Genomic DNA, 14815 nt, shown 5'->3' with positions numbered 1-14815 from the left:
TGGTGGCAAGAACATGTACCTGCGCCCTTCCATACCACCACACCACAAGAACCACACCTGGCACATTCACTTGCACCTATCATTTGCAAATACTGTCAAGTACATGGGTGCACTCAACTGGTCTTAGTTTGTCCAAATAAAGGTTGCAAAAAAGTGCAAGTTGTTCTGTTCTGTTTCCTGATATGAAAAACCCTAACATACAGCATGCCATGCCCTTGGCTTATGCCCTGACCTTTGAGTGTGTGTGTCTTGTGTGTGTGTGTGTGTGTGTGTGTTGTGCTGGCCTGGACCTCATTAAAAGAATTGTCTGAGAGGGTTCTGTGAGTGCTGTCATCCACCTGCATCTGTCAATGCGGACATAATCCCTGTCTGTTAATGTGGCCTTAACTCCCCCAGGGTCACAGGGTTCACACGCACACGCACACACACATTCTCGATGGCCTCCTAATTGCTGTTCCCTGGCTGCTGTAACACCGTGGATACCCGGGATATTTCTGAGCTGGTTAAACCCAGCTGCTAGGTCTCCAGCAGTCTGATGCTACCATGATGCAACACTCCCGTCTCCCATGATGGTGGGCGGGGGGGAATGATTCCTCCACCTCAGTAGTTAAACCCTGCTTAGACTACAAACACACACACCCATTCACGCTCACACACATACCTGCACACGCGCACACACACAACAAAAGTCAGCAATGATTCCAGAGCTCCAACAAACAGGGGAAATAAAGAGAGGAAGCCAGATGCTCAGTAGTAAAGTGCATGTGAAAAATTTTACTCCTGTGATTTTCAACAGTATTGTAAAAGCATCCACCAAGGAAACAGAACACAGTAAAAAGCATCCCTTTGTAAGTTTCTTACATTCACAAGTGCCGTTACCTTGAGTATATAAATAGAATAAATCCTCTGAGTACATAAATGTAATATATTATTGACAGTATTTTTCTCTCTTTTAAAAATATTCCTCCATTTCAGAGCACAGTAGGGACACACATAGGTCCACAACATTCCCAGATCAGCAGGTCTCCCATCCAACCAAACCCTACAGATAGAAAGATCCAATCAACACCGGGTTAGGAAAAAAGATGATCATCTTGCAGGAAAGTAGCTCCATAAAATCCACTCATTATAAATAATCAAAGACTGAAAATAGCTACATGCATGTGTGCAAGTGCGTGTGCATGTGTGGATCAGACCAGCCCAGTTACAGGGAGAATTCCCCCAGTCTCACAGTGGATAACAGCATAGAAGGCCTGTCCCAGGGTCAATGAAAATAACCAGCAGTCAAGGAACATAGTATTTGGGCCACATTTCACTTGTCTGACACACTGGGGGACCATCCATTGGTTTGATATTACTGAGTGAACTAAATAAAGATCTTCTGAGGTGCCTGAAAGTGCTGGATCCAGCCAAAAGAACAAGTGAACAATAAAACAGAGAATCGTGCTACAGTATAAATGCAAAAATAAATAGAATAATCAACCAGCCACCAATCAAGTCACATGCACTTCAACCCCCCTATAAACACTACATTAAGAACAGTGTAAACAGCATTGTAAACCCCTCTAGCTTAGCTCATGCTAGTTAGCTCCGCCCCACCCTGTGGTCGCTAGTCAGTCTTCTTGGTCTCGGGGGGGTCTTTGGTCCTGGGGGAGCCCTTCTGCTTGGTCGCGGCCTTCGCTGCCCCGTTCAGGCCCTCCTCCTTGGGCAGGGTCTTGGCCTGCGCACCGTTATCCACTGGAGCCTGCCCCAGCAGGGCGCGTGGCCTCGGAGGTGAGGGCGGAGTAGGGGGAGGAGCCAGCAAAGAGGGTCTGGTACACGGCTGACTCGATCGGAGCAAAGGGCGAGGAGGAGGAGCCTGTAAGCATCATCCTTGTCTGAGGAAGAGAGAGAGAGAGAGGGATGAAGAAAGGCGAGTGAGTGTTTGCCTGTATGTGCACCTGTGTGTGACTTACGTGCAGGTGTGTGTGCGCCGCGAGTGTGTGTGTGCGAGGGGCTCGACACACCGCCACACTACAAACAGGGAGGTAGACACAAAAGCAAGCGTTTTGAATGAGATGAAAGAAGGTGGAGGTTGGAGAGGTGACAGCAGCCGACGCGAACATGAGAGAGAGGAAGAGGAGGATGTCTGATGCAAGCAGACAGGGCTGATGCAAACCAGGCGTGCCGTGGAGAAACAGCCGGGAACAGAGGAAGAGTGGGCGAAGAGGGGCGACAGAGGGGAAGGGAGAGGGGGAGAGAGAGAGAGAGAGAGAGAGAGAGAGAGAGACAGAGACAGAGAGAGAGAGAGAGAGCGGGGGGGCGCCTCCTCAGAGCAGGCGCTGCACCTTCATGCCACAGAGCAGGCGTGGGCGTGTCTGACCTTGTTGACCACGGTGAAGATGGTGTAGAGCAGCATGAGGTGGTGCTTCTGGAGGGGGAGGTACTGGGTCTGCTGGAGGGGAGAACAGCACCGCTCCTACCAGGGTGATCTTCGTGGGGCCTGCACACACACACACACACACACACACACACACACACAGGAGAGGTGAGATAGGGGACCCGTCCGGAGCAGGGCGGGATCTGAGACGTGCTGCAGGAGGAGGACCTACTAGGACATCTTGAGGAGCTCGTTGGTCTCCGGCTTCCAGACCCCTCTGACCAGCTGCTCAAAGTTACTGATGAGGCCTCCGCCTGCACCTGGGGACACACACACACACACACACTTACTGGAAAGGTGGGATATATCTTCTATAATAACATATTTGTTCCCAGCCGGAGCAGATATATTGCTTTGCTTCTCTGTTTGTCTGTTGTCTCTCCCTGTTGGGTACAGTATATTCTGGGACACATACACATCCAAACGCAGGGCAGTGTTACCTTTGGCCCAGCCGACAGCCACCATGACCAGCAGGCTATCTCGGTACTTGCTGTGTGCCTGGGTGACTCCGCCCAGCACCTTCCAGGTGCGTGTCACTTCCTTCATGGCGGTCAGAACCATCCGCAGCGGCACGACCGCCGCCACCGAGTACATCACGTCATGGGGGCAGTAGAACACCAGGTACCTGAGGCACACACATGCACGCAATCGAGGATTTACCTTTGGAAGCTGAACTACCTCATTTCAACAGCCGAGGGTGCTGTTTAACACGACACTCCTCCTGCTTCCGACATGACAGAGCATTTATCGGCGCCGCGAACAGCCTGCGACGAGGCACCCTGGTCGTTCCACACTAGAGGGCAGCAAAGCTCCGTGCTCGAATGGCTGAAAGTCCACGAAGGGATTTTCAGTCAGGCTGGGGGTCCAATGAAGGCTGAGGGTCTTCCCCTCTCCAGCTTCCTCAGCCCCCACCACGACACCTCCCCGGCGATGGACTCCCGCCCTTACCTCACTGGGTGTACCTCAGCCGTCTGCAGACCACCCCGCCACCCCCCACCCCTCCAGCCCATGGGGGGTGACTCACCAGATGAGGGAGGCCAGCAGGACGTTGGTGGAGTTGTTCAGGGGGGGCGATGAGCGGCTCGGCCATCATGAGGCCGGACAGCACGGCCCCTCCGAAGCAGAACAGCATGGAGCTGAACCAGCAGGCCAGAGGGCTCCTCCTCGACACCTCCAGCACGCCTGCGGCACATCACAACCACCATCATCGTCATCATCATCGGTCAGAATCCTCGGCTTCATCTTTCAGTGAGTCAGTGCTCACGTTCCTGAAAGGCTCCCCTGCTGGGGCATGTAGCGACATGTCGTTGCTTGGCGACATGTCAACACTGTCACAATGAGCAGCAGCTACATCGGTGGTTACAATGAGAAAGGTGGGCGCGCATGAGGGTGAGTTGCCATGCGCTGTTCAAACACACACACACACACACACAGTCAGCAGTTTGTCCCGAGAGGAGAAACTTCTGTTGGTGACTCTCTCTTTCCTGGTTAGATAGATGAATGTGTGTTAACGCTGGTCTCTGTCCACTTATCATGCTGGTGTCACAGAGGGAGAGCTGAGAATATCTCAATTCGAGAACATCGTCTGTAGCTTCTCTGTGTCCTAGAACGTATCTTATTCCAAGCCCCCTAAACCGCAAAGCGCAGAGTTGATACTAGTATCAGTGTCCCGCAGTAAAGATAACCCTGTATTTCAGCAAAACTCACTGGCGACACTAAGTCCTCAGACTATCTCTGGGGCAGTCAGTGTGAACATTAACTACACCAAGAAGCAGGACACCAAGTCGTCTGTCATCGACTGTGCATGACCAGAAAACAGGACGTGTGTCAAGGTCAGCGAAACCACAAAACTACTGAACACCTTGCCAGGCAAGCAAACACACCCCTGCCTACTTAGACGAAGCACAGCGTCGCCCTTCGGTGAGACCTGACACACCCTCACACTGCAGAGCGCCCAGCCACAGGAAGTGGTGGTTACCAGGGAGACCAGTTAGACCAGCCCTTCCGGGTGTGTACTCGTTGTCAGTTCCTGTATGGTGTTAGCCTCGAGGACTAACCAAGACCTGCGGGACCAGCCCGGTAATCTGAGAGATTAGAGCCAGATTAGGGACTCCTGGATAAATCTGCAAGGCACAACTTAAACACACAACACTGCTGCTGTCACTGGGAACAAAGAAAGTTGGTTTAAAGGAGTTAAGAGGGAGAGGAGAGGACAGGAGTAGATATATAGAAAATACAAAAATAGGGAGAGAGACAGAGGGGGGAGGGAAATGGGGAAGTAGGGAGTCATGTGGCTGAGCGGTGAGGGAATCGGACTAGTAATCCGAAGGTTGTCAGTTTGACTCCTGGTCATGCCAACCGACGTTGTGTCCTTGGGCAAGGCACTTCACCCTACTTGCCTCGGGGGAATGTCCTTGTACTTACTGTACGTCGCTCTGGATAAGAGTGTCTGCTAAATGACTAAATGCAAATGCAAGTAAGGATTATTACGAGAGGGGGAGGGAAAGGGACAGTGGTTTGACAGGCATTTGTCCTTTGGTCTGTTTACATAACTGGCACCACATGATCGAACTGAGCTAAAACCTTGACTGGAGGAGAGACAGAGCGTGAGCCCAGCGGTGTCTCTGCTCACTTTACCACACATGACTTGGTTATGCAACAGCTTCCATGTGAGCGCACGCGCACCCGGTGAACAGAGGCCGTGGTTCAAGCCTGTTATGTCCACAGCAACACAAGAACACCAAACACCCCCACTACAGCCCTTCTCCCACTGCCATCATGCACACCGTCAACTGAGGCCCACGGTCCTGTCCACTGACAGGCCCACAGGGTCTCCTAGCGGTCTCCATGCCAGCCGCACCCTCTAGGGAACAAGGCGTCCACCTGGAGCCCAGGGGGAGCCCAGGGGGAGCTAGCATGCATGGGTCCCTGAAGCAGGACGAGGCTAGGAGGGGGGGGGATGGGTCCCTACAGCAGGCGCGTCGTCCGTTTAGAACCTGACCAGGTCAGCGGGGTCCCCGAACCACCTCCTCCGCATCATGTGGACTCTAGATGATGACTAGCTGGGCCATGCAGATGGGATGGTTACAGTGTTAGTGCTCAGCGGAGGAGGAGTGGAGCCTACCTGTCTAGCAGAGACATGACCTGGAACAGCAGAGGAAGCAGGGCGTTAATGACTGGGTGTGTACCCTACTGTGGCGGGCAAACCTACTGGGCCTACATAGTGGGTTGACTTGACAGCCTACCGGACCTACAGCAAACAAAGGCAAGGGGTTAGAGGTCAGATGGAACCGTTTAGGATCAGTCAATGTTTAAAAAAAAAAAAAACAGAAAAAACACTGTACTCAAGGTTAATCATTTCAAATGTAAGAGATTCTCAGGTAAGTATTCTGAGTATCAGATTAGCTCCAGAGAGACTGGGTGAGGAAATGGTGGGCCGTTAGTAAGGATCAGGCAGCCAGCCAGCAAGCAGCCAGCTAGCCAGGCAGCAGACAGTGAAGGCTGCAGGTGGGGCTGGTCCAGAATATAAACCAGGCCTTGCTGCTAGATCAAGGTGCTCACCAAAAACTATCTACCGGTAAATGTATTGGTGTCTATAATACTTGGAAATGGTCTTTCCAAGTAATGGAAACATTACGGTGTCTACTTGCCAATCCAATATTAATGAGTTGAGTTGGTGCACTAGTGAATAGAATAGTTTGAGCAGTAGACAGACTCCTGCATACAGAGGCTCATTTACAATTCATGAATTCAAGATGAAGTTTACCCAGTACACTATACTCCTCCTGGTGCACACGTGCCTTGGAGTGGCACTACAGAGTATAGCCCGGAGATCCTGTCTCTCAGTGCTCTGCGGACTTCACATGCAGACAGACAAACTCCAGGTACAGTTACAGTAGTAGTATTAAAATAATAAGAAGGTATTCATGGAACAGACACTTTAACCCGATGTACCATACTGGGGGGACATTAACCTGCAGTCTTGATCTGCAGTGAAGTGCTCTAACCACCGAGCTGAACACATCCCAGCTATTCAGAGCAACTGTCTGACTCTCTAGTTGGTCATGGAAACTTCCCCCACATTCTGTCCTGCTTCCCAGACGCAGTGTTTACCTGCTGAGAGCACACTGCTTATGAAGAGGAGCCTGGGAGTTCACCAAACCACCTCCCTGTTTTGGACAGCTGGGATGAGCGCCGCCGGGCCAAAGAGGAAGTGGCCGTGTGAACCGGTGAGGCTCATCACGTCACATGACCGCTTTGAATGGCTTCTGACACGGCCAGACTCTCACCTGCGCTCCCGAGCGGGACATTTACAAGTCAAACGAGACGCCCACAGAGGACGTCTGACGTGAGGTGTGAGCTGGAGCTGGGCTGTGGTATTTCACATGCTCTCTCTCTCTCTCTCTCTCTCTCTGTGTCTCTCTCTCTCTCTCTCTGTCTCTCTCTGTCTCTCTCTCTGTCTCTCTCTGTCTCTCTCTATGTCTCTCTCTGTCTGTCTCTCTGTCTCTCTCTGTCTCTCTCTGTCTCTCTCTGTCTCTCTCTGTCTCTCTCTGTCTCTCTCTGTCTCTCTCTGTCTCTGTGTGTGTGTGTGTGTGTGTGTGTGTACTGTGCGTCTCTCTCTGGTTATCTCTCTTTCTCTCTCGCTCGCTCGGTGCACACATGAGGAAAGGGCCAGATGGACCCTGGGATTATAACTCTTTGCGTAATGTCAAACAGAAGTCAATGCGACCGGATGTTTGATCAGAATGGTTGTGGTCATGCGTGAGAAAGAACAGTCCGCAGCTTTTATGATTACTAAGAGGAAGAGGCTGTCCAACATGCTGACCGTTTGGTAACCTGGTTCAATCATTTTGTGAGCAGGAAAGAGCAAAAAGCGAGTACCAATTTGCGCCTGTTATCTAGTGGTTCGACTGAGCAATTATTTCTGTACACAGTATCTATAACGATCATGATGTAACCACTGTTAGTTTTGAGACACTTAATCGAGAGCCTTGGTCGAGAATGCCATAAGCCAACTGGGCTTGGTTCACAAGCCTGCTCAGACTTTGCAACTCTCTCTATTAGCCTGCAAGCTCGTCTTAAACTCTATAGAACCTCAGTCTCTTGGTTGTGTTACTTGGTAGTCTTAGTAGTCAGAGCCGACTCAACAAGTCAGGGGGACAGATTGAGCTCAACAACACACACACACTCACACAGGAATATCGCAATCATGGACTAACTAAGGGCTGCATCTCAATAGTGAGACAGGCCTCCTCTCCTACATCTCTATAGCAACACAACACATGGGACCGCAGGCCCCTTGGCCGGCCTTCACCCTTCCTTCCCAGCTCTCCTTTCAGATGAGTGCAGGGATGTTTAGGAGACGAGATGAGGCTGGTAGGAGACAATTGAGACGCAGCCTGGATCTCCTGGTTGCACCCTGTATCTACAGAGCTGCTCACTTGTAACTAGGCCTGCTTCCAAACACTCTTTGATGTTTCCCTGAGGGAACAGTCTTCACAATCATCACAAACAATTAAAAGACAGCCGTGGAAAATAAGGAGGGGGTACCCTCTCTCTACCCTGGAACTCCCTGACTCCAGAGACTAGTTATGAATAACGTTCAGTATAAACACTGTCGCCCTGTAACCGTTAGCATCAGGAAGTAAGACCTGGGAGCTCTTTTATAAAACGGAATAACGGAATACATGTCATCACCATGAAAAATGTAACGTCAAGGAGAGCATGGTGGAGATCCTCACCAGTTCTATCTAAATATAGACAGCTCTCAGGGAACCTACAGGATATGGAAAAAGAGAAAAAGAGAGAAAGAGCGAGAGAGAGACAGAGACACAGAGAGAGAGAGAGAGAGAGAGAGAGAGAGAGAGAGAGAGAGAGAGAGAGAGAGAGAGAGAGAGAGAGAGAGAGAGAGAGAGAGAGAGAGAGAGAGAGAGAGAGAGAGAGAGAGAGAGAGAGAGAGAGAGAGAGAGAGGAAGATGAAACTGTGTATTCTGGAACATTCCATTCCATTCTTGGGAAAAGATTGTTTGAAGTCTGTCGCCCAGGGGTGCTTGTGTATGATGTTCTTTAGGTTTATATAATCATCTTAGACTGAACTGTGTCTGTATCTCAATACTATGGTCAGGTTAGAAAATATATGACCATGTTATCTAAAGATCCTCTTCTCTCTTCAGAAGTTACCGTGAGAACCATGGAACTACAGCCTGTGCCCCTTCGATAAGGCATTGTTTCCCGTCCAATCATGTTCTCTGACCACACAGTCCACACACAGTAGGTATTCTACACGGAGGGCTACACTTGAACAGAAACGTGATACGAGAGCCTGTATTGTGTTGACCAACCCAGGATATTTTGAGTGGGGGGGGGGGGGGGGTGGCGGTGGGGGGACTGGGGAGCACTACTCTCTCTATCTTACTCTCGCCCATAATCACTCGCTCACAAACTAACTAAGCTAAAGGACACTAACCAAAGGTCTCACTCCCCTCCCTTCCTTCTGTCCATGGGGGGGGGGGGGGGGGGGCACAGAGAGATGGATAGGAACAGAGGATGGGAGAATAAGGGGTGTTGGGGTGTTGAGTTGGGGGTTAGAGGATGGGGGGTAGAGGATGGGGGGTTAAAGGTTCAGGATGACTCAGATGCCTTGCGAGGCACACTGCTGTCTAAAATAGCACAATGGACGGTGTGTGTGAGTGTGTAAAGGTCGATGCAGGGTACTAAAGTCCACCTGTCTCTCTCTACTAGCAGAGTGACATAACAGACACTATGTCTCCTAGTTAGAGCTCTAGTACAATAGGAGTATGGTTAGTTAAGGATGTTATATCACAGAGTCAGATAGGTTACATGGGTAATACAGAGTAAGATACTGTCGTTGCTTTCGACTAATGCTAATCACTCAAAGTGGTTAAGTGCTATTAAGTTAATTACAGGGAAGAGGATATCCTTGACTTTCATGTGCTCTTTAGATAAAATATCCTTCCCTGCTTCTACTGTACAGCTAGGATAAACATTGTTGGGTGAAGTTCTATATATAGTCTTACTGTGAGTACCGAAATATATGAGGCATGAATAAATATTTGGGTCAAGTTTGTTCCACAGGCAGGGTATGGCTGTTCAATAATGTACGAGTCTATCCTGTTGGATGTTCTCCACGACTGCATCATAGATGGGGGAGTCTCCTCCTATACACCCAGTAGTGAGTGTGTGTCTGACCACACCCTGACCACAGGTGGGTAAGTGTGTGCAGATCAACAGTGTGTGTGTGCGTGTATGTGTATATCTGCATGTGTGTGTGTGTGTGAGAGAGCGTGTGCAGCATGTGTGTAGCAAAAGTGGCACACAGACTGCAAGCTACAGCCTCTATTCATGTGTCAGTCCATGTAGCAGTAAATCTGGGAGATTATTCAGATTAAATCATAATGCTCAAGATTATTAATATCACAGCAACAACAAAAACATCAATGGGGGCGAGTCATACTCTTGTCACACAGATATCATAGACAATAAAATAAATAATCATAGACAATGTTCTACAAAATGGAATACAATATAGGCTAGCTATTTAAAAAAAATCTTCTTTTAATTAGACTAATGTTCTTATAGATGTAGGCCTGATTAAACTGAACTGGTGCTAAGCAACAGATTTTGGATTGTTTTCAAGAAGAACTAAGGTCATCTCGAGTCTGTAGTCGAAAGCTGTAGTCATGACATGTGTCATCATACGCGGTCAAATAAGTCTAGTCTAGTAAGTGAACTATTTGGAGTTCTAAACTGACAACGTTTGAGTAGGAAATGTGAGCAAATGTTAGTTCCTTTGAATTTGTGTTTAATACTTTAGCTTACCTGGCTGTTCTCTCAGAGACATCACCGACACGATATAGTGCGCTATGTCAAAATACGGAAACATTGACAGACCCGCCAAACCATGGGACAGTTCGTCCAAATTCAGAAGCCCAAACAAATCCATACTTCTTTGCACTGCAACCCCCAATATAGAGGCTTCTATCTTTTTAAATACTAGGTGTGGAAGTCACGGCAGCCGTCCAATTCTGAGCATCAGTGAAGTCAGCAGTCGATCCGTTGTACCGTGCAGTTTCTTTTGGACGCTCCCCGGCAGCCAGCTGTGTTTCTCTATAGAGTCAAACTGCCCAACACAACAGCTGGTTAGCAGCTCTCACGGGACACCCTCCGATCTGTATAGCGCGGGATGGGCATCATCACATTCAACATCAGCTCGACGACGGAATTCCAGCAACGTCCGCCATTTTTGTGATGAGGGTGAGTTCAACGGGGCTTCCTGATTGGGAATTAGAGTGAGGAGTCGCCAATCAGATCTGTGTGTGTGCCTTGTAAAGGGAAGCTATTGGCCCACAAAATCTCACATACGTGTTTCTGCACACATACACACAAAAGTAACTCACAAACACACATGCTGTAGGCTTATACTTTCTGTACTATCGATTCTGCGTGAGAAAATAAATGTAAGATAAGATCGGATGATTTGAATGAGGAAGTGCTGTCCTACCATCCATGAAGCTGACTTGCTATGAATCGGTTTGTCCGCCAGGTGGAGCACTGTATCGCTTATTTAAACTATTGCTTGGTTTGTTTTGAGAAGTAGGACAACGTTTTACTTTTTTACCTGCGACCAGCAGTTGTCGGAATTGTGAATTCACTCTTATTTTATTATTCTGTTGATACCGTACACAAACAATATACGTATATCACTTGACACCTCAAACGGGATAAAACTAAGTATGATTTGCAGTCAGCAAGAGCTTGTTATGACAAGGTATAACCACCAGGAGGCAACGGCAGCCCATACAGTGTGTTGGTCAGAGATGCTGACAGACTAGCATGGAGGTAGGCATAGCAGTGGGTTATAAATTAAACTAAACCACTATGCTCGATAACCCTGCCCACTCCTTATTCTGCTTTCTTGTCCTCTCTCCCTCCCTTGTTCTCTTCCCCACCCACCCACCCCCCTCCCTCTCTCTCTCTCTCTCTCTCTCTCTCTCTCTCTCTCTCTCTCTCTCTCTCTCTCTCTCTCTCTCTCTCTCTCTCTCTCTCTCCTCTTTCTCCCTTCATTCATTCTAAAACAGTAAATTATTTCTGTGGTGATGCAGAGCTGTAGAGTTGTAAAGCAGAGCTGATAGAATCCATACACATTTCTCCAGTGTAGACACACACACACACATACACACACACATACACACACACACACACACATAGTTTCCCGGAGGGCCTCTTCAACCTCAGAAGGTCACATTCTTTTTTTATTCTTCCTGTCGGTTTCACTGTGAACAATTGGCTTTCTTCTGCTACATGAAAGGTGTTGTTTTGTATTGTTGTGATGTTGCCTGTCAATGTTTCAGACTGCAGACAGGATGTGACACGTCATTTTCAGAATGTTGTTTCTACTCTACCGCACACAGAATGCTACCTCAGGACATCTTAGGAAATCCTTTCCCCATCCTAAAGTGTCTTTCAGCCTTTGGCCCTTGTGTTATCTTCGGGTCATTCTGACCCATCAGTCATTGTGACTCACAGTCGTATTGCGACAAATTTACCGCATACAAAAACAAAGTGAAGAATTTTCTTTTAACCGTTGGGCTGTCTCAGACCCCCCACATTGCAAAGGTAAAAAAAAAAAAATATTTTTATTTGTTTTTGTATTGGGTAAAATTGGGTAAACACAACGATGGTTCGTTATGAACCTTTGGGTCATGTGACCCGAAAGCAGAACAAGGGTTAAACTGCAAAAGCTGTCATCCATTTTAGATGACGTCTAAGTTACTGTGCTGTTTCGAAGCAGACCTAAAGGCTCTCCATCTCCCCATGTCTTTTCATCAAAGCCTCATTAAAACCACCAGACTGACCCTGATGCAGACCCAGACAGTGACCCTCAGTGCTTCGTCTCTGTGTTCCCATCTGAGCCTGTGAAGACGGGATACAAAGACAGTCTGGAACTTGGCTTCCTCAAAATTAATCCTCACATGCAATTTAGGCTGCTTTTATTTATAGCCAACCAACTCAGATTGAGTTATCAGATTGAGAATCGCTGCAAGAGACTCGGACAAAACATGCAAGTACAACTGGCCGAAACTCACAGAGCTCACTTCTGCAATCATGACGTTGATGCTGTTTGTTTGAACTTGACGCTAAATACCCCGCCATCACAACACGCCTGAAATCCACATGAAGGGCCTCTCCTCGTTTTTCAAATGACTCCTTTATGTTTTCCCAGAACATTCTCCGTTTCCCCGGGGCTTCTCAGAAGTGATAGTTCTGTTCCCTCCCAAACACCAGGATGGGGCGAGTTATTGCAGCCTGAGTCCACCACGCCATGAAGCCAGGCTTCTGTTGACAGGCCCAGACTGCTCCAAGACCCAACCAGCATGTTTGCTTCTAACATAGTTTCACTACGAAACTAGAGGAAACAAACTCTCCTCAGATTCACTTCCCTGTGACAGCAGAGCAAATATTGCACGTTGTTTACATATAACACACACACACACACAAAGCTTGGTTGACTCATATACTGTCCCCCAGCCTTTTCAAACCCTAATCCGTACCAGCACCCAGGTCTTAAAACAGCCTGACCTCAAAATGTCCTCCGCCAAACTCCTCTGTGAGGTTAAGAAGACCAAATATGAGCAGAGATGGAAACGGTCAACTGTATGATGACCCAAGATGACCACCACCAACACACCAAGCCAGACTATAAATAGCCCTCCCGTCCCAGCGTGCCTGGCTGAGGGGAATGGAACAGCCTGGCTAAGGGGGCTGAGGGGAATGGAACAGCAGTCACAGGTGTCCTCTTAATCCCTGTTTATATAGAAACACCACAGCTGGAATGATGATGGGGGTGCAGGGATTGGAGGGTTCAGACTCATCTGGACTGGCTCGTGCACACGCACACATGCACACATGCACACGCACACATGCACACACGCGCACACACACACATTGGTTTGGCCGTAGGGTGCTGAGCTGTATGTAGCAGTGGAATAGTCTGTTTGGAATAGTGTGTGTGGTGTCTTAGTGCGTGTTGGTGTGCGTGTTGCAGAAGAGGAAGGGACATGTTGGTCACTAGTGAGTCAGCAGCCCCCCTGCCACCCCAGGAATGTGGACGTGGGCTTCTGGCTGAGCGACTTCTGGTCCAACTGGAAAACCAGTCTTCCTGTCCTTAACAATCCTTTCCTTGGACACGCATGCACACACTTACTGAACAACACAGACAAGTCTCACACACACACACACACATACCATACGACACCACGCCTTATTCCGACACCACACCGTGGTTTGTGAGTGTGTCATTGCTTTCTCCTCCACCCCCATCTTGCTGAGGATCCCCATCACCCCCCAAGTCAGCGACGCAGGCGCTAACGTCAGATTTGGCTAATTACAAGCTGGACTAGATTGCAACCACTGCTCCCCAGTAAAAGATTACACACACAATGATAGATGCAGAACAAGTCCTGTCGCCAACTAACCACTGGCTCCCCAACTGCTGTTATTATCCTCTTCAGATTCCCTTCTCCTCCCGGCTCAACGTCTATAATGGAAAAAGATGTTCGGCAAAGACTGTGGCTGGGGAGCTGGGGAGTTCTTTGGAAGCAGTTGGTGGAACGTCTTAGCGGGAAAACACCAAAGTTCTCCGATTGTTCTGGAATGGTTTGTGTGAAGTGCTATAGGAGGTGTTTCCCACTTCCTCCTCCGGATGCAGGCGTTGGGTCCGGCCGGAACTGTGGAAGAACCAGGAGACCTGGGAACGTTGATGGGTTCCTGTGGGGCCCGGTGTGTGTGTGGGTCTGTCTGTGTCCTCACTGACCCTGCTTTACACATGGGGACTGACAGGGTGGGAGGATGACAGAGGAGGTTCTTATTGGCCCAGAGTAAAATATCAGGGTGTGTGTGTCGCGGAGGTGGGGGGGAGGGAGTCAAAGTTTAAACACACTGAAACAGCAGAGGGGTCATGCCTGTTGTGATCCCTAACCCTGACCCCTACCATGACCTCTAGTTCGTGGGTCATTAGAAAGAGAAGGTGAGTCTCTACATTCCATTCTGTTTTCAGGGCGTGTTGAGGAGGGGAGGGGGGGTGGCAGGGGAGGGGATCGTGGAGAGAGGACCGGGGACAAGGGGAGCCGCAGAGAGCCTCTCTCAGAACATGTCTGGACATGTCAGCCGCCCTTCTCGGGAAACACAGTGGTGTGGCTCCTTTGATGCTGTTACAACTTCACCCTCTTGTTGTGACAGCCTCCACCCACAGGAGGCTGTGGTTGACTTGTTCATCCTGATGCTTGATCTCCACCAGCTCTCATAGATGCTACACTACGACAAGTTGGTTTTAAGTTGAGGCCGAAATCCAAATCCTCACAGACAGCCGTCTCCCCC

At 49.1% G+C, this 14815-nt stretch overlaps 1 protein-coding gene across 1 annotated transcript; it reads right to left on the bottom strand.

Annotated features, from left to right (window-relative positions):
• Positions 1–233: 233 nt before the first annotated feature.
• Positions 234–10601, bottom strand: tmem38b (transmembrane protein 38B). The gene is given in 8 exon segments (XM_067250954.1): positions 234–1877; positions 2363–2440; positions 2442–2481; positions 2592–2679; positions 2860–3044; positions 3444–3487; positions 3489–3601; positions 10259–10601. Coding segments are annotated over 8 exon segments (819 nt in total). The 5' UTR covers positions 10383–10601; the 3' UTR covers positions 234–1730.
• Positions 10602–14815: the final 4214 nt, after the last annotated feature.

The sequence above is a fragment of the Osmerus mordax genome, chromosome 14 (assembly GCF_038355195.1).
Source record: "Osmerus mordax isolate fOsmMor3 chromosome 14, fOsmMor3.pri, whole genome shotgun sequence".
In the NCBI taxonomy this organism is placed as follows: domain Eukaryota; kingdom Metazoa; phylum Chordata; class Actinopteri; order Osmeriformes; family Osmeridae; genus Osmerus; species Osmerus mordax.
This window is presented reverse-complemented; position numbering and strand designations above follow the sequence as displayed.